At 47.3% G+C, this 20,326-nt stretch overlaps 1 protein-coding gene across 14 annotated transcripts in view; it reads right to left on the bottom strand.

Moving 5' to 3' along the window:
• Nucleotides 1–20,326, bottom strand: part of LOC144608138 (rap1 GTPase-activating protein 1-like) — a 396,852-nt gene that overhangs the window by 79,646 nt on the left and 296,880 nt on the right. For all 14 annotated transcript variants that reach the window (XM_078425536.1, XM_078425541.1, XM_078425532.1 and 11 more), the window contains 3 exons: nucleotides 6,763–6,798; nucleotides 5,455–5,502; nucleotides 4,300–4,338 (listed from right to left, as the gene is read on the bottom strand). In XM_078425536.1, coding sequence (XP_078281662.1) covers nucleotides 4,300–4,338; nucleotides 5,455–5,502; nucleotides 6,763–6,780 — 105 coding nt within the window. In that variant the 5' untranslated portion in view covers nucleotides 6,781–6,798. The remainder of the gene's footprint in view (nucleotides 1–4,299; nucleotides 4,339–5,454; nucleotides 5,503–6,762; nucleotides 6,799–20,326) is intronic.

Genomic DNA, 20,326 nt, shown 5'->3' on the forward strand with positions numbered 1-20,326 from the left:
GAAGCCAATTAACCTGCAAACCGGTAGGAAGGTATCTCGACCCGAAATGTCACCCATTTCTTCTCTCCAGGGATGCTGCCTGTCCCTCTGAGTTTCTCCAGCTTTTTGTGTCAACCTACAAACCTACAAACCTGTACGTCTTTGGAGTGTGACAGGAGACTGGAGCACCCGGGAAAAACACAGGAAGAATGTGCAAACACCGTACAGACAGCATCCATAGTCAGCATCGGGACTCTGGCGCTGTATGGCAGCAACTCTACCGCTGCATCACTGTACTGCCCTGGAGTCACTGGAGGTTTAGAGTTGCAGTGAAATTAATGAGACTGTGAGAGAGAGATGTCTTTTTCTATGGTCTGACGTCAGGAAGGGTTTGACAGGCAGATTTTTCCAGTGTCTTCAAACTTTCCATCCTGTGCCCTCAGCGAAAGAAGGGTAACATGGTTCCCGAGGATCTGCAAAGGCTGGAATCATGAGCAAAACACAAATCGTGGAGCAACTCAGCAAGTCAGGCAGCAGAGAAGTCCATCCAGTCTAAAGAAGGGTCCTGTCCCAAAACGTTGCCTGCTTGTTCCCTCCCCTGATAAGACATTGGAGCAGAATTAAGCCACTCGGCTTTCGAAACTACTCTGCCATTCGATCGTGGCTGATCGATTTTTCCCTCTCAACCTCATTCTTCTGCTTTCTCCTCATAACCCCTGACACCCTTACCAATCAAGAATCAATGCTGCCTGACCTACTGAGTTCCTCCAGCACTTTGTATTTTGCGAATGAACGGTAATGTCTGCTTTTAGCTGTTTCTTCATACTGCTCGAGCCTAAAGGGAGGCTTCCAATGGGAGATTGGGAAAATCACCACCGTGGACAAAGCAGCCACTAATGATATCTAACACCACCAGCCTTGAAGATGGGATACAAGAAGCAAGGACAATAACTTATACGTTCTGGATTCTGAAATTTGAAGAGGATCTACAGTTAACTTCTATAAATCATCTATCAATACCTTCTCCTCTTCTTAGATAGTTTTCAATAGACAATAGGTGCAGGAGGAGGCCAATCGGCCCTTCGAGCCAGCCCCGCCATTCATTGTGATCATGGCTGATCATTCTCAATCAGTACCCCGTTCCTGCCTTCTCCCCATACCCCCTCACTCCGCTATCCTTGAGAGCTCTATCTAGTTCTCTCTTGAATGCATTCAGAGAATTGGCCTCCACTGCCTTCTGAGGCAGAGAATTCCACAGATTCACAACTCTCTGACTGAAAAAGTAAAAACTTTTCTAAAACTTGATGTACCCTGCCTATAACAAAGGATGAGGAAATGTACTCCGGGAATGTTTTTGATAATGCCAATTTAAATTTCACTAGGACACATTGATGCAGATCCACTATCATATACCAGCAGAGATGTAATGCTGAGGCTCTCTAAGGCGCTGGTCAGGCCGCATTTGGGGCACTGTGAGCAAATTTGTGCCCCATATCTGAGGAAGGATATGCTGGCTCTGAAGAGGGTCCAGAGGAGGATTACAAGAATGATTCTAGGAATGGATGGGTTAGCACATAATGAGCATTTGACAGCACTGGGCCTGTACTCGCTGGAGTTTGGAAGGTTGAGGGGGGCCTCATTGAAACTTACAGAATAGTGAAAGGCATAGAGTGGATGTGGAAGGAATGTTTCCATTGGTGGGAGAGTCTAGGACCAGAGGTCAGAGCCTCAGAATTAAAGGGCGCTCTTTTAGAAAGAAGGTGAGGAGGAACCTCTTTAGTTAATCTGTGGAACCCATTGTCACGAAGGGCTGTGGAGGCCAAGTAAATGGATATTTTTATGGCAGGGTAAGACAAATTCTTGATTAGAATGGGTGTCAAGGGTTATGGGGAGAAGGCAGGAAAATGGGATTAGGAGGCAGAGATCAGCCATAATTGAATGGCGGAATGGACTTGATTGGCCGAATGGTCTAATTCTACTCCTATAACTTGTATGTTTCATTTAGTTTAGTTTAGAGATACAGCATGGAAGTAGGCCTTTCGGCACATCAAGTCACACTGACCATTGACCATCAATTCAAACTAGTTCTATGTTACCCCAGTTTCTCATCCACTCTAGGGACAATTTACAGAGGCAAACTAATCTATACACCTGCGCGTCTTTGAGATGTAGGAAGAAACCGGAGCACCCGGAGGAAACCCACGCGGTCACGGGGAGAATGAGAAAACTCCCCACAAACAGAACCTGAGGTCGGGATCGAACCGGGGGCTCTGGCGCTGTACCAGCTGCGCCACTGGGCCGCCACCCATAGCTTGCCTTCTCTCCCCACCCTCCCTGAGCCGCAAGAATCGGGACTAGATACAGTCAGTAATACCGGCTGCGCCAAAGTGCCACCCATAATTGTAAATGCTTATTACATTATGAATTTCCATTGAACCAGCAGTTCTGAAACCTCAACATTGTATTGATCACACCGCATGGAGACATTGCTGAGGCAATATTAACAGGAACAAGTACTTCAGCGTGGCCATTAGAATCTCCTTCAAGCAATTTGTTTGATATTACACAAATTCTGGCAACGTAACTAATTTTATGAATGTAAGTGTGTCTGGAAAAATTGAAATCTTTGGGGAACTTCCTACGAAGACTACATTCTTTGTTGCTCATCTAAAAATTCCACATCCAGTCCTAGATATAAAATTCATCCACTGTTTCCCATCTTATAGAAACAGAGAAAATAGGTGCAGGAGTAGGACATTCGGCCCTTCGAGCCAGCACCATCATTCAATAGACAATAGGTGCAGGAGTAGGCCATTCGGCCCTTCGAGCCAGCACCACCATTCAATAGACAATAGACAATAGGTGCAGGAGTAGGCCATTCGCCCTTCGAGCCAGCACCACTATTCACCGTGATCATGGCTGATCAGCCACAATCAGTACCCTGTTCCTGCCTTCTCCCCATATCCCTTGACTCCGCTATCATTAAGAGCTCTATCTAACTCTCTCTTGAAAGCATCCAGGGAATTGGCCTCCACTGCCTTCTGAGGCAGAGAGTTCCACAGCTTCACAACTGATCATGGCTGATCATCCAGAATCAGTACCCTGATCCTGCTTTCAACCCATATCCCTTGATACTGTTAGCCCTAAGAGCTATATCTAACTCTCTGTTGAATACATCCAATACCTATGGAATTATCCAGTGCTATAATGGGCTTTGCTGTTGACAGTCTGTAACCTTTCACGTTCCCCTTTTAAAAACACCAGTAAAAAAAATTATTTAAAAAAAATTGTGGTTAAATAATATTTGAAAACACGGTGCCTTATGTTATTGTACAAATAATTTCTTCCAATTTCACCCTTGGTCTGTTCTGTAATGATTTTAAACCCCTCTCTTTTGGTGACATCTAGCTAGTGAGTGGGAAGAATTGCCAAGGGCTTTATTGTGATCTTTGTCAGGAACCTTTCCAGTTCCAACATAGAAAGCTTCGAACTTCAAGTCGACCCAATTTTCACTTATTATTCATGGTGGCATCCTAGTAAATGTATATAGTGCAACTTAAAGTGAAAATGTAAAGATCGAAAACGTTCACTCAGTACACTTCCTTGAATTTTGTTACAAACCTTTGTTTGTAGGTCAATTGGCCGTTGTAAATTGCAGGGAGAGGATGCGCAAGTGGGAATAACTTAGAATTACTTTGTTAATGGGTCAGTCGATGGTCAGTGTGGATCTATTGGGGCCTGTTTCCATGCTTCATCCTTCAGGCAATCAATCAATTTAGAAACTCTAAAAGCTCTATTCACCATCGGGTCATAGAAGCCTCCAGTGTGGAAACGGGCTGTTCAGCCTAATCCCCCACTCCGACCAACATATACCCCATCGACACTAGTCCCACCTGCCTTCAGTTAGCCTATGTCCCTCTGAACCTGTCCTATCCATGTACCTGTCTAAATGTTTCATTCTAGGATACGGTGAACAGCTTGATGGAAGCTTTATCAAAGTCAGATGTTTACATTTTAGAATTCCAGTTTCCTCTGTTGACTGGGGCCATCCGTTATTCAGTGTGTGGCTGCCTAGTCTTTGACAATAGATCCAACCAGAGGGTAGGGATTTCCCCTACTCTTCCAATCAGAGTTATCCGGTCTACAGACACGTTTAAAGCCTTTACTGTTGTTGAAAGGCGCAGGAAGGTGGATGTGCAGATAGGGCATCAACCCCAAACTCATTTGGAACAAGAGCAGGACTCAGATTTGTTTCCAGGTGCAAGAGACCAGCTAGTCATCATTACCTCCACGTCATGAAATAAAATCTGAAGGCCTTACCTCATGAACACTGGGATAAGGAATGTAATCTTCTTCTGTCTGTAAAAGAAGAAGCAGAGCAGAGTTACGATGAGGTCTGCAGAATGTAATTTCAATTTAGTTAAGTTTGTCGAAGTATCAACAATGCAACTAACAGTCTTACCACACCTCGCCTGCCACATCTGGAATATGGACACACCCCATAAGCTGCTTGGTTTACTTTCGCTTAGAGATACAGCGTGGAAACTGGCCCTTCGGCCCACCGAGTCCGTGCTGACCTGTGATCATCCTGCAGACTAGCATTACCCTATACACACTAGGGACAATGTACATTTTTTCCCCAAAGCCAATTAACCTTCAAACCTGTGCAGGAAGGAACTGCAGATGCTAGTTTAAACTGAAGATCGATACAAAAGGCTGGAGTAACTCAGCAGGACAGGCATCTCTGGAAGGAAGGAATGGGTGACGTTTCATGCCGAAACGTCATCCATTCCATCTCTCCAGAGATGCTGCCTGTCCCGCTGAGTTACACCAGCCTTTTGTGTCTATCTATCAACCTATATACCTGTATGCCTTTGTCTCACCTTTAAACTCACTCACAAAACACTGCTATTTGCAGTCATTGTCATCACCATTATAGTCTGACTTTAGGGGGTTGAAGTTGTTTCTTAGCTCTGTGAGTTCAACTCTGCCTCTCCATTTTAGTTCTTTTAATTCCAAACTTCAAATGCAGTCTTCAACAAACACATATATTACAAGGGGTCTGAGCTGTGCTTGGCATGGACACATATATTAACCTCCACTGGGCAGGGAGCAACTGCGGATGCGGTTTATACCGAGGATAGGCACAAAGTGCTGGAGCAACTCAGTGGGTCGGGCAGCGTCTCTGGAAAAAACAGACAGGAAACGTCACCTCCAGAGATGCTGCCTGACCCGCTGAGTTGCTTTGTGCCTATCTTCGGTATTAACCTCCAGTCTTTCTTTGCAGAACCAAATGCAAAGAAGGTCATCCAGGAAGTCATCCCCATAACCCTGTCTGCATTGGTAGGTCAAAGTGACTGGTTCAATACCGTTCCTTTCAATCAATTAGGACACTCTGCCCATTTCTTAACCTTGCCACCTTGTTAATTAATACCCTGGAGTGTTTGACCAGAAACGCCAGTGGGCAACACCTACTTTAAGAGATGGTGGAAGAGTGCATCTCTGCTCGTCCATTCTGCACCCCTAGACGGTGACATCACACAACCAGGAAGAGATGGGAAGAAATGTGATTGCATCAGTAACATACAAACACCACGGCATCCAAACAAATACGCAAATCTCCCCCTAATCAAATGTACACTTTGCATTGGCGATCAGCAGAGGCGACGGCAGGCACAAAAGGCTTGTTTAACTTCTTGGCGGCAATAGATGGGTGTGGTGGCAGGTTCATTAGTTCATAAGTGATAGGAGCAGAATTAGGCCATTTGGTCCATCACGTCTATCCTGCCATTCAATCATGGCTGATCTATCTCTCGCTCCAAACCTCATTCTCCTGCCTTCTTCTTGTAGCCTCAGACAACTCCCTACCCACAGGTTTCACTGAGCGCAGCCGGCAAGCAAAGCAGCTTCAGGTTCAGACCGGCCCCATATCAGGGGGCCCAGAAGTGGCTGCCAGTCTGATGTTGGGGTCAGGGCTGCAATACACGGTGGGCTTGGGGTGCAGACTGTACAGGAATACTCTCCCCACATCGCCAATGATTGATTCCCCTGAGGCAAGTGTCACAGGACAGATCATTTCTTTCTCTTAAGGTTTTGATAAAAGAAACCTTCTTGTACAGGGATGCAGAAACATAGAAAATAGGTGCAGGAGTAGGCCATTCGGCCCTTCAAGCCTGCACCGCCATTCAATATGATCATGGCTGATCATCCAACTCAGTAACCTGTACCTGCCTTCCCTCCATACCCTCTGATCCCTTTAGCCACAAGGGCCACATCTAACTCCCTCTTAAATATAGCCAATGAACTGGCCTCAACTACCTTCTGTGGCAGAGAATTCCACCAAACGGGGCATGGGGAATGGGAAGAGTCAGCCATGGGGGAGCGGGCTGGGCTGAGGGGGGAAAGAGTACTCCACACGCCCCCTTTACATTGCAGATTACAGGTGCGCACACGTGTCCTGTTATGGAAGGGCGGGCACGATGCCTCCGAGAAATCCAGAAGACTTAAAGTCCCGCATGTGTCCCGCGCTTGCTTATTAATTATAGAGCAGTACAGTAACAGGCTCTTAGGCCCACAATGTCCATGACGAACATGATGCCAAGTTGAAGCCTCCTCATGACCCACGTCCCTCCATTCCCTGCATGTGCCCATCCAAAAGCCTCTTGGACACACTGCCGTATCCGCAAGGGTCTCGACAGTCTTGGCCGTGTGTATCAAACTGGCTTTGAGATGTTCTCTTCATCCAATGGCTTTGCTTTCCCAACGCGAAAAGCAACAACGTACCTGCATCTTCTCAATCATTTCAAAGAAGTCAGTGTTCTGAGGGAGAAACAGAAAGAGCAGCCGGTCAGTTTGAGGAGAAATAAAAATCACAGCAGGGCATTCGTAATAAAGGGGAACCAATGGAATCGAAGCAATGATCCCCACCACACAATAGTTTGAGCAGTGTGCATTTGCCAAGGATCTGTGAAGTTAGACACAAAGAACTGCAGGTGCTGGTTTGCAAAAAAAGACTACAAAATGCCGGAGTATCTCAGTGGGTCAGGCAGCATCTCTGGAGGATATAAATAGGCGACGCTTGGGTCAGGACCCTTCTTCAGACTGATTACAGTGGAAAGCTGGAAGAGAGGTGGAGGCAGGACAAAGCCAAGCAAGTGAGACGTGGATACAGATGAGGGGGAGGGGGGTTTGTATGGCAGATGTTTGACAACGGCCAGAGATGAACAGGCAAAAGGCTGTGAGAGAAGGAGATGAGAGAAGCAGTGTGAAATGTGAAGCCAGGGGTAGAGGGGTAGAAGGGAGTGGGATGGTGGGAGAAATGGGTAAGCATCCAGGTGGGGCACAGGGAAGAGAGGAGGGGGGAAAAAAAGGTCTGCGAGGGGTGATATGAACTGGGACAAGGTGAATCAGGCACAGTAACCAACATCCACCCTTCCATCCACCACCCGTCTCATCCGCCATTGACCCCTCTTACATGGACCGACCCATCACATGCCAGCTCTTGTCCCACCTCTCCCCTTCACCTCTCTCTAATACCTATCTCCTTTCCTCTCCATCAGTCTGAAGAAGGGTCCCGACTTGATATGTCGTCTGATCATTTCCCTCCATAAATATTGCCTGACCCACAGGTTGCCGACCCGATCACCCCGCCACACCCCGCCCTACCCCCATTCTTTGTTTTGTTTAACATTAACCAGCGTTAAGGCAGGATGCTGGAATTTATTCTTTAGATAAAAATAAAACCCAACCCAGTTTATCCAGTCATTCCTCATAGCTAGAATTTTACAATCCTGGCCAATCTCCAATGGAGCTTCTCTCATGCAGTCACACTCATCCTCTAATGTGCTGAGGGTAGATGTGCATCTTGACCAACATGGACCAGTTGGGCCGAAGTGCCTGTTCCGGTGATGTTTGACTTCATGGCTCAATGGCCAGAGGAGAACACAATTCTCAATATACTGGGCGGTTGGGATCGTTACTTTCATTCCATTGATCCCCTCAGTGTCTTGGACTGCAGGGCAGAGGGAGGTGGGGTTAGTCTGGAACAGGCTGCAAAGGACATCAGCCTTGAGTGGAAAGTTGGAGAAACAAAAAGCAGCCAACAAAACTTTAAAAAAACACAACGTGCTGGAGTAACTCAGCCAGTCAGGCAGTATCTCTGGAGGACATGGATAGGTGACCCTTACTCAGACTGATTGGAGTAGGGGGCAGAAAGCTGGAAGAGAGGTACGCACTCTTTTTGAGCAGTGTCTCTTTTTGTGAACCAGCATCTATTATTGCTTGTGTCTATGGCTAACAAAGCTTGTTCTACGATATGCCTTATAGTGATGGGTTCAATGTACTCTGCAAGCCAACATAATACTCCATTCTTTAGCAAATCACAAGGTGCTGAGGAAACACAGTGGGTCAGGCGGGTGGCACAGCGGTACAGTTGCTGCCTTACAACGCCAGAGACCCGGGTTCGATCCCGACTACGGGTGCTGTCTGTACAGAGTTTGTACGTTCTCCCCGTGACCATGTGGGATTTCCCCGGGGTGCTCCGGTTTCCTCCCACGCTCCACAGGTTTGAAGGTTAATTGGCTTCAGGAAAATTATACAATTGTCTCTAGTGTGTAGGATAGTGCAAGTGTACGGGGTGGTCACTGGTCAGTGCGGACTTTGTCCAAAGGCAGCATCTGTGGAGGGAATGGGCAGACGGCTTTTCGGGTTGGAACCCAACCATTGATTCCTGTCACCATAATCCTCCATTCTTGGTTCTATTTTCTTCTCCACTTTCTTTATTGGACTGGGCAGGAATTCTTTCATTGGTGCAGCCCAAGTCTACACAGTACACTTAATGGCAGACTGGACTTCTTGTTTGCTTTCACAGAACAGCAAGACAAGTGAGCAGGAATAGCCAATAAAGGAAGAAGCAAGCTTAAATTTCCCTTTCACACCATGTCTTCAATAATATTTGAACTGCACTTTTCCCAACACTGGTTTGAGAGTACCTCCCCAGACCAGCTGTGGTGCTGTTTAATTTAATCTCGAGATGCAGCGTAGAAACAGGCCCTTCGGCCCACCGAGTCCGTGCCGACCAGCGATCACCCGTTCACGCTAGTTTTATCCCATACAGATAGGCACAATTTTACAGAAGCCAATTAAGTTATAAACTGCATGTCTGTCTATGGAATGTGGGAGGAAACCGGAGAAAACCCACGCGATCACAGGGAGAATGCACAAACTCCGCAGACAGCACCTGTAGTCAGGATCGAACCTGGGTCTCCGGCGCTGTAAGGCAGCAACTCTACCGCTGCGTCACCATGCCACCCCACGCCGTGTACGGGTATAGGGTGACATGGTGGGGCAGCTGGTACGGCCTCTGCCTCAGACGCCAGACACCCGGGTTCCACTCTGGCCTGGGCTGCTTTGCATGTTCTCCCTGTGACCGCCTGGGTTTCCCCCGGGTGCTCCAGTGTCCTCCCACGGCGTGGATGGGTTCGTTAATTGTTCACTGTAAACTTCCCCCGAGTGTCCAGCACGGTAGCGCAGCGGTAGAGTTGCTGCTTTACAGCGAATGCAGCGCCGGAGACTCAGGTTCGATCCTGACTACGGGTGCTGCACTGTAAGGAGTTTGTACGTTCTCCCCGTGACCTGCGTGGGTTTTCTCCGAGATCTTCGGTTTCCTCCCACACTCCAAAGACGTACAGGTATGTTCGGTTAATTGGCTGGGTAAATGTAAAAATTGTCCCTAGTGGGTGTAGGATAGTGTTAATGTACGGGGATCACTGGGCGGCACGGACTTGGAGGGCCGAAAAGGCCTGTTTCCGGCTGTATATATATGATGATGATGAATGGGACAAACCTCTTACTTGCTGCAGCTTAACAGGCCCGTAAATGCAATTACACACAGGTAATAATTGAGAATACAAGACCCGTAAAAGCAGGTAAGCATAATAGCCGCAATTTGAAAACAGGGATGAAAAGTTGTCACACTGAGGCGATGCTGCAAGCAGTACAATTAAGCAGCATTGCGATGGATGCACGGGACCCGATGTGGCATTAAATGCACCTTCTGAGAGTTTCGCTCCACACTACTGCTCTTTAATCCTTATCTCTATACTGTGACGTGGGAGGCAGTATGAATAGAGGCTTCCAATGCTGCCATGTACATGGGGAAAGCCTGCCTTCATAGCCAGAATGTGCGTTCGAATACCATGGATGACTGTGGCTTGTCAGTGAATGTACAAGGTTTGGGCCACAGATTCCATCCCCAGCCTGAACACAGGCGGCTTGAAATGCCCGATGAAAATAACATTGTCACATATGTGCAAGACACTTGTTTTATATAGTTTAATAGATTATAAATAAATCAATCAGACTTTCCCCATTCTGATTCTTTCATGCTGCTTTTGTGTAGGTAATGTAAAACAAGGCATTCACAATATTGTCAGCATTCTAAAATAAATGACAGGCTGGCTTATAATCACTAATCATAACATTACAAGCTGACAGCATCAATGGTTTCATCAAAGCCTTCACTTTGTAGTTTAAGGCATGTGGGAAATGTTCTAGTAAACAATGACACGATCCCACTCACTGACGGTGCAACATTTAAGTAGGACTATTTCTTTAAAAAAACAACCGTGTGCAGCTCTTAATGATCACTCCAGCCTCTGCTCTGGTGAAGTTCATAAGTTCATGACTTTTACGAGCAGAATTAGGCCATTCAGCCATCAAGTCTACTCCACCATTCAGTTATGCCTGATCTATCTCTCCCTCCTAACCCCATTCTCCTCCCCATAACCCCTGACACCCGCAGAGGTTTCCAATGCTGCCATGTACATGGGGAAAGCCTGCCTTCAGAGCCAGAATACCACGGATAGCTGTGGCCCACAGGCAGGGCTGTGAATGTACGAGGGTTGGGCCACAGATTCCATCCCCAGCCTGAACACAGGCGGCTTGAAATGAAAACAGCTACTGTCACATATGTGCAAGATACTAGTTTTATATATAGATTATAAATTCCTCCTCAGATTTTCCCTTCCCTAATCTTCCACGCTGCTTTTGAATAGGTAATGTAAAACAAGGCATTCACAATAATGTCAGCACTCTAAAAGAAAGTGACAGGCTGGCTTATAATTACTAATAACATTACAAGCCGACAGCATCAATGCTTTCAGTAGCCTTCACTTTGTAGTTTAAGGCATGTGGGAAATGTTCGAGTGAACAATGACATGATCCCATTCACTGACGGCGCAACACTTAAGTCGGACTATTTCATTAACAAAAGCAACCGTGTGCAGCTCTTAATGATCACTCCAGCTTTGGACTTGACAATAGACAAGTGTAAGCTCACTAAATAATGCTTTCCCAAGTACTTTCGGAAGGTTGGAGAGAGGAAGAGGGGGAGGGAGAGGGGGAGAGAGAGGGAGAGGAGGAGGGGGAGGGAGAGGGAGAGGAGGATGGGGAGGGAGAGGGGAAGGGGGAGGGAGAGGAGGAGGGGGAGGGAGAGGGAGAAGGGAAGGGGGGAGGGAGAAGGGAAGGGGGAGGGAGAAGGAGAGGGGGAGAGAGAGAGAGGGAGAGAGGGGGAGGAGGGGGAGGGAGAGAGGATGGGGAGGGAGAGAGGGAGGGGAGGGAGAGAGGGGGAGGGAGGGAGAGGGGGGGGGAGGGAGAGGGGGGGGGGGGGGAGAGGGAGAGGGGGAGGGGGAGAGGTTTTACTCACATCGTCAGCCCGGGGTTGGAGTGGTGGGGCAAGAGCTGACTCCATCTCTGCATTCGGCTGCAGGTGCCGCCTGTTCAACTGGGACAGTGCAGACGAGACCTGGGCGCTCGCACACACACACACACACACACACACAGCAGGCACGCTAGATCAGAGGGACACTATTCCCCATCTCTCCTTCCTTAAGGTCGCCTGCTTGAACCTGAACGCCCGGCAACAGGAGGACGTGCCGGCGGTCTGTGCATCTGCCATATCGTGCTACAACAGTCGATGCGAGCACTGGCTCCCCGCCAGCAAGGCAGGGTTGCCTGTGCAAGAGCCGGCCAGTGCCAGCATGTTGCAAAGTCGATGCTATCTATCTATGCACCAGGGAGAGCGAAGACTCAGACACCCCTTCCATCTCATGCACTATTCAGAGTCTTGTGACACGCTTCATGATTTACCTCTTCACCAAAACGCAGCCCCGGGCCATTTGCAGCAATGAGTTTGTTTAACTCTTTGCCGGCGCCGTTCACAGGTGATGGTGGTGAGCGCCAGGACTCAGGGGGGGGGGGGGGGGGGGTCAGGGAATGCGGAAACATTCAAACATACGCAGAGACACAAGGAACCGTAGGTGCTGGGATCTTGGGCAAAACACAAAGTGCTGGAGGAACTCAGCGGGCCAGGCGGTGGGAATGGACAGGCGACATTTCTTCAGACTGATCAGACACTGGAAAGAATAGTCATGGAAGATAGACACAAAATGCAGACTGGAGAAGGATGTCCACCCGAAACGCCACTGATTCCTGCCTGACTTGCTGAGTTACTCCGGCGTTTTGAGTCTATCTTTGGTGTAAACCAATATCTGCAGTTCCTTCCTACAATAAGATTAATCATGCATCCTAAGTGTAGTTCATTTTAGAGATACAGCGTGGAAACATGCCCTTGGGCCCACTGGGTCCATGCTGACCATCGACCTCCTGTTCATACTAGTTCTGTGTTATCCCATGTTTTCATCCATTCCAATAGACAATAGGTGCAGGAGGGGGCCATTCGGCCCTTCGAGCCAGCACCGCCATTCAATGTGATCATGGCCCTACACATTAGGAGTAATTATTTTTTACACAGGGTCCAATCAAAATACAAACCTGCATGTCTTTGAAATGTTGGAGGAAACTGGAGCACCCGAAGGAAACCCCAAGCAGTCACAGGGAGAACGTCCAAACTCCACACAGACAGCACCCGAGGTCAGGATCGAACCCGGGTCCCTGCCACTCTGAGGCAGCAGCTCTACCCACTGCCATTTAGCATAGTAGGTAACCGTTTCACACAGTATCAGGTGATCGGGAGCTGAGAGGGAAATGAGGAGGAATATCTACTGACTGAGAGGTGCTGGTAATTAGAAACCGAAGATCTCAGAGAAAACTCACAGGCCACAGGGAGAACATACAAACTCTGTATAGAAAAACACCCAAGAATATTTCTACTTGGTAATTGGTTTCAAGGTCTGAATTGGTGTGAAGAAGGATCCTGACCCAAAACGGTTTGAAGAAGTGACCCAACCCAAAACGTCACCCATTGCTTCTCTCCAGAGATGCTGCCTGACCCGCTGAGTTACTCCAGCACTTTGTGTCTGGTTTCACAAATTGTACTGTACTTCTCTTATCTATTCCCTGTGTCAGATGAGATTACTTCTGGAAAAGATATAAAGCAGAACCGCTTTGTTCTGGCATTGAAACGGAAGATACAAATGTATAAAAGACTGGAAAATGTTGAAAATCATAGTTTTTTAATGAAAAAATTCAAAAATTGATTTCTCAATTATTTTATGATATTAAATCACAAAGCATGAAGCGAAAAGAGTTCTTTGTGAACTCAGAGAATGAAAAATGTAATTAAAAGTTATATTTAAAGATTTGTGCACAGAAAACTAATGTGTAAAGTGTTGGTTTCTTACTGTAGTGAGATACAGTGAGAAATGTAACTTAGCATGCTATCCCGACAAATTATATTATCCACAAGTGCTTCTGTTAATGCAAAAGAGAAAATAGAGTGCATAATATAATGTTGTAACTGCAGGGAAAATGCAGATTGAAATAAGAGAAAGAAAGTGCAGGGGTCACAGCGAGGTTGATTGGAAGATCTGGAATTATAGACAATAGACAATAGGTGCAGGAGTAGGCCATTCGGCCCTTCGAGCCAGCACCGCCATTCAATGTGATCATGGCTGATCATTCTCAATCAGTACCCCGTTCCTGCTTTCTCCCCATACCCCCTGACTCCGCTATCCTTAAGAGCTCTATCTAGCTCTCTCTTGAATGTATTCAGAGAATTGGCCTCCACTGCCTTCTGAGGCAGAGAATTCCACAGATTCACAACTCTCTGACTAAAAACGGTTTTCCTCATCTCTGTTCTAAATGGCCTACCCCTTATTCTTAAACTGTGGCCCCTGGTTCTGGACTCCCCCAACATTGGGAACATGTTTCCTGCCTCTAACATGTCCGACCCCTTAATAATCTTATATGTTTCGATAAGATCCCCTCTCATCCTTCTAAATTCCAGTGTATACAAACCTAGTCGCTCCAGTCTTTCAACATATCATAGTCCCGCCATTCCGGGAATTAACCTAGTAAACCTACGCTGCACGCCCTCAATAGCAAGAATATCCTTCCTCAATTTGCCCTTATCATTTGAGAGGTCAGTTCAAGTGCCTGATAACAGCGGGGAAGAAGCTGATCTTGTATATGCTTTCCAGCTTTTCCATCTTCTGCCCGATGGGAGAAGGGAGATGAGGGAATGACCAGGATGTTAATTAATGGTCCTTGATTATGTTGGCTGCTTTCCCGAGTCAGCGTGAAATATAGATGGAGTTGATGGTGGGAAAACTGGTCTGCGTGGCGGACTGGGCTACATACACAACTCTCTGCAGTTTCTTGCAGTCTTGGGCAGAGCAATTGCCAAACCAAGCTATGATGCATCTCGATAGGATGGTTTCTATGGAGCATCTGTAGAAATTGGTGGGAAAATAACTGCAGATGCTGGTTCAAATTGAAGGTAGACACAAAATGCTGGAGTAACTCAGTGGGTCAGGCAGCATCTCTGGAGAGATGTTACCCATGTAGAAATTGGTAGCTGTCACTGGAATCCTTTTTGCACATAGAACAGTACAGCACAGGAACAGGTCCTTCGCCCCACAATGTCCGAGCTGAACATGATGCCAAGTTAAACGAATCTCCTTTGCGTACACATGATCCATATCCCTCCATCCTTGCATATCAATTTGCCCACTTAAAAGCTTCCCAGACACCACCATTGTATCTGCTTCCACCGCCATTCCCACCAGCAAGTTCCATGCACCCAATGCACATCTATGTAACAAAAATGTCCCACGCATCTCCTTTAAACTTTCCCTCTCTGATCTTTGAGCTATGCCCTCTTGTCTTTAACACTTCTAGCCTGGGAAAAGGGTTCTGACTGTCTACCATATAATTGCTTTTCACAGTCTGCCGCCTTCTTTAATCCGGACTAAATTATGAGAATGCAATTTTGAAATCCCCCCTGGAAGACCCCCTGAAAATGTGGTTTCAAGGCCAGGTGAGGCGGCCAATCTCGGCCTCACCGGGACTTCTGTGGCCGATGGAAAGGTCGAGTTTTCCCCGTGGCTGGAGCTCTGCGGATCCGTTCCCATAAGCTGACTTCCGAGGCCGACTTTGCTCGTCTCCCCGGCAACCTAGGGCGAACCTTTCTGGTTCAGTTCAACTCCTTTCGGAGGCCCGTGTCGGACAGAGGGAGCGACAGGTCGGCGGGGGGTCGGCCCGGTGGTTCTGCTGGGAAAGCAGTGCCTCAGCACCGCAAGCGGACACCGACCCGACCTTCATCAGGACTTCTGAGGGCAACCCGTTAACCGGCACTTGGGCTGCCCCTGCAGGAAATGCAAGTTTCCCCGTAACTTTACATTTAATATTTGATTTATTTAAGTTTCTAACAGTCCGTGGTGTGTCAGAGACACAGAAGAGGGTCAGAGATGTATTGTTGCATCATTATTATATGACCTCTGTTGGTCCGGCAAGGCTCTGTAACCAAGAGTGCCGGACAATTAATGCTGGACCTTCTATCAGGTCTCCCCTCAACCCCCAGTGCACCAGAAAAAGACCAATCCAAGCTAGTCCAACCTTTAGGGCAGCACAGTGGCGCAGCGGTAGAGTTGCTGCGTTACAACGCTTACAGCGCCAGGGACCCAGGTTCGATCCTGACTACAGGTACTGTCCGTACAGAGTCTGTACGTTCTCCCCGTGACCGCGTGGATTTTGTCCAAGATCTTCGGTTTCCACCCACACTCCAAAGACGTACAGGTTTGTAGGTTAATTGGCTTGGTATAAATGTAAATTGTCCCTAGTGTGTGTAGGGTCGTGTTAATGTGTGGAGATCGCTGGTCAGTGCAGACTCGGTGGGCCAAAGGGCCTGTTTCCATGGTTTACAGCATCTCTAAACTCAACTAAACAGAGTGAACAACAATAACTATGCTGAAGAGTTTCCTGCTTTTTCTCACATGTTTAGTTTTGCGCCTGTTCTCATTTCTGAGGAACAGGCACAATGTTAATTGGTCCCATCTTCTGTTGGGCTCTGTTAATTAAATCGCTGCAGGGAATTCAGCCAAAGAGATAGCTTTTGCAAACAGCTGATAGCATTATTTAGCATGGTGATGCCTGTCTCTTGTTTCTTCCACTGTTTAGCATTATTCTGTCTTCTTTCAGTCAATAGAACAAAAATCTTTGCCACCACTGTGGACACAATTATTCTCGCTGACTGAAGCAACAGAGCTTTGCCTGCTGCGGAATCAGTGGTGTCTCTATCGACAGAGGAAGTTTGCTTCAAGCAGCCGACATGTGGTCTGACAGATCTCGTCATCGGATTATTGACTCTGGTCTCCAGGCAGGTTTCTGCCCTTCATCTGCGGCTGTAGGTGGCGTGAAGCAACTGCTCTCAGTCTCTGCTTAAGGCCATCGCTGGCCAGGCATTTATTTTTGTGTTTAGTTTTAGTTTTAATTTTTTAGAGAAAAAGGCCCTTCGGCCCACCGAGTCTGCACCGCCCAACGATATGCGCACATTAACGCTGCCCGACACACACTAGGGACAATTTTACACTTATACCAAGTATACAAACCCAAACGCGGGGGAGGGATACAGAGAGAGGGAATGCATGGGCTACTTGAAGTTAGAGAAATCAAGATTCCTTCACGAGGTTGTAAGCTGCCCAAGCGAAATATGAGATTTTGTTCCTTCAATTTGCGATGAGCCTGACTCTAATAATGAAGGAAACGCAGGACAGAAAGGTCTGTGTGGGAATCGGAAGGGGAATAAAAGTGTTTGGCCCACACCAAACGCTCAATTTTATCGCTAAACTCAGAAACAAAAAGCAGGGGAAGCTGGACAAAACGTCAGTAACCTCTCCCAATAAAAGCAGAGCCATTTTGCAAGAAAAGTGCAGTGTGTGTTGGTATCGTACTGAGGTGTATCAAATCATGAGGGGAATACCTAGAGCGAATGCACAGAGTCTTTCCCAGGATAGGGGAAACAAGAACCAGTGGATATAGGTTTAAGGTGAGAGGGTAAAGGATTTAATAGGATCATAAGGGGCAACCTTTTCATCAGAAGGTGGTGGGTATATGTCAGAGGAAGTAGTTGAGACAGGTACAGTAACAACATTTAAAAGACAATTGGACAGATACGTGGATTGGAAAGGTTTAGAGAGATACTAGACCAAGTGGACCCGTTGGGCCCAAACCTCTCCTGCATTGGTGCAGTACCCTCTCCCCACCCCCCACCCCTTCCCCCCTCCCCTCTCCCCTCCCCCCCTCCCCTTGCCCCTCCACCTTCCCCTCCCCCCTCCCTAGGAGATAGATTTAAACTTTAAAATGTGAATAACTTAAAAAATATAACACCGATTTCAATAAAACTTCTTCCATTAGCACCAAAGGGACGACGGTGAGTAAGGTGGGCCTAAAATTGTTGCACTATCGTGGACCGTTTTGGCTGTAGTTCAGGAACAAACAAACAAACAAGTGAGAGTTTTAGTATATAGATAGATGGGTCTGACATGGGTAAATGGGACTAGTTTGGATGGGGCTTCATGCACGGCATGGACGAGCTGGGCTGAATGGACTGTCTCCATGTTGTATGGCTCTGTGACTGACACTGAGTAAGAGTTCGTACGTTCATAAGTTGATAGTGATGGGAGCAGAATTAGGCCATTCGGCCCATCAAGTCTACTCGGCCATTCAATCACGGCTGATCTATCTCTCCCTCCTAACCCCATTCTCCTGCCTTCTCCCCATAACCCACGACACCCATATGTGTTAGCGAGTTCATTCTGTGCATGTAAAGGTTCGTTTAATTCACAGGGAGAATGTGTTGGGAGGGTGGGTGGAGAGGAAGGTAGTGTGCACTGCCTTACACTGTATTCCTACTTCTCCTACGCTTGTTATCTGGAGGCATTGTTAAGCGTTGCAACCTACACCTCTTACTTTTCATATATCAATGGAGTATATTGAAATGGCATGACATCGGAGATGCTATCTGACGTCCATTTTGATTTAGCGGATCGTATTTCACCAGCTGCTGCTGTGTACGACTGGTGCACAGGGTACGTGTATACAGTGAACTGCTGGTGGAACTCAGCAGGTCAGGCAGCGTCTGTGGAGGCAATGGACAGGTGACGGATAATATCAAAGCATTTCTTCAGGTTGAAGATGCTGCCTCCACAGATGCTACCTGGAGTTCCTCCAGTGGATTGTTGTGGTACCAGACTACCTGTTGAGTGCAGTGGGAGTACCAGTCATCCTGTTGTGTGTGATGGGGTGAACCAGGGTTCCTATTGCGTGTGGTGCGTGCAGCCAGGGCCCTGTTGTGTAAGGTGGGTGTTGTCACCATAGTTTCTCGCCAAATGTTTCCAGAATGACAACCACTGGTTGAGAAAATATTTCTACAGTGGGACTGGTTAATAGAGTCCATTGCATCATTGGCATGCCTAAATGTCTTTAGTGTTTTAGACTTCATGCTCCATAGATACAGCATGGAAACAGGCCCTTCGGCCGACCGAGCCCACGTCGACAGCGATCACTCCGTACACTAACACAACAGGGACAATGTACAATTTTACCGAAGCCAATTAACCTACAAACCTGTTCGTCTTTGGAGTGTGGGAGGAAACTGGAGAACCCAGAAAAAGCCCAGGCGGTCACAGGGAGAACGTACAAACTCCATATAGACAGCACCCATAGTCAGGATCCAATCTGGGTCTCCAACACTGTAAGGTAGCAACTCTAATGCTGTGCCACTGTGCCGCCCACAGGTCACAGGTCATAATTGGATACAGGTAACATAAGCATCCACCACAGCAGCTCCCCCACATTCCTCACTGTGATGGAAGGCAATGAAATCTTATCTCCTGCAGACGGGGCAGTCGAACCATCCGCAGTCGGGGCGGTCAAAGTTCCCGCGTCGCAGGGCTATCGAAGCTCCTGCGATCGGGGCGGCCAAAGCTCCCACAGTTGGAGCTCCCGTCGTTGATCCCTAACCAAGGGACCGCCAGCTCCACGATGTTAAGTCCACAGGTTCACGCGGTTGGAGCTCCCAAAGTCGAATCCTAGCAAGAGGCCGCCAGTTCCTCGATGTTAGGCCGCAGTGCGGACGGAGATATGATATGGAAAAAAATCGCATCTCCGTCGAGGAAAGATTTTTTTTTAACGTTTCCCCCAAACCCCCCCCCCCCCCACCTGCATAATACAAAGTTAAAGATACACCAAAACATACATCTAACAACATACTAAAAGTAACAAAGAAAGGAAAGGATGAGACAGACTTTTGGTGAGGCTGCCATTGTACGGTGCCACCCATTTATTCAATGGTTAGCGTTTGCTCTACATTCTATCATTTCCATAACCTGTTTCAAGGTCACCACATCTCTCTCTAGCAGACTGATGAGGAATACAGGAGGAAATACTGATGCTGGAATCATGTGCAGAACACAAACAGCTGGAGTAACCATGGGATCAGGCATCATCTGCAGATGGAGTGAACTGACGATGTTTCAGGTCAGGACCCTTCTTCAGACTCGGAAGGGTCCCTGCTGAAGGGTCCTGACCCGTCACGGCCTCTGTCCATTCCCTTCACATGACCCATTGAGTTCCACCGGCACTTTGTGCTGTAATCAGGTATTCAAACCAACTCGACTAATTTACCAGTTTCAAGACAATGGCTAACATTCAGTCAGAGTTGCTGCGCTTAATCTTGGAAGAAAAATTATATCAGGCAAATTATGTTCCAACAAGGTTATGGTTTGACTTATATCAACTAAAACTTGTTCAGACAGATTGGCCTGATATATGTTGATAGTCAAGGAATGCCGTCATTAGTTTAGCTCTTCATCAGAAACAGCCATTTGATTCTGCACAATAACTAAGTAATACATTCTGCAATTTAATGCAAATATAGAATTGCCTCAGGGGGAATCGGATTATTTTGTGAAATGTATTATTGTCATGCACTATAAACCAAGGCATTGTAATGCAGGGGATACAACCACCCAGTGCATCAGCTCTGGGAGAAGCATTCATGTTTCTACAGGTGAGCAAGTAGGTCTGAGCGCCGTTCACTGAAGTTTGG

The sequence above is a fragment of the Rhinoraja longicauda genome, chromosome 30 (assembly GCF_053455715.1).
Source record: "Rhinoraja longicauda isolate Sanriku21f chromosome 30, sRhiLon1.1, whole genome shotgun sequence".
NCBI classification, from domain to species: Eukaryota; Metazoa; Chordata; class Chondrichthyes; order Rajiformes; family Arhynchobatidae; genus Rhinoraja; species Rhinoraja longicauda.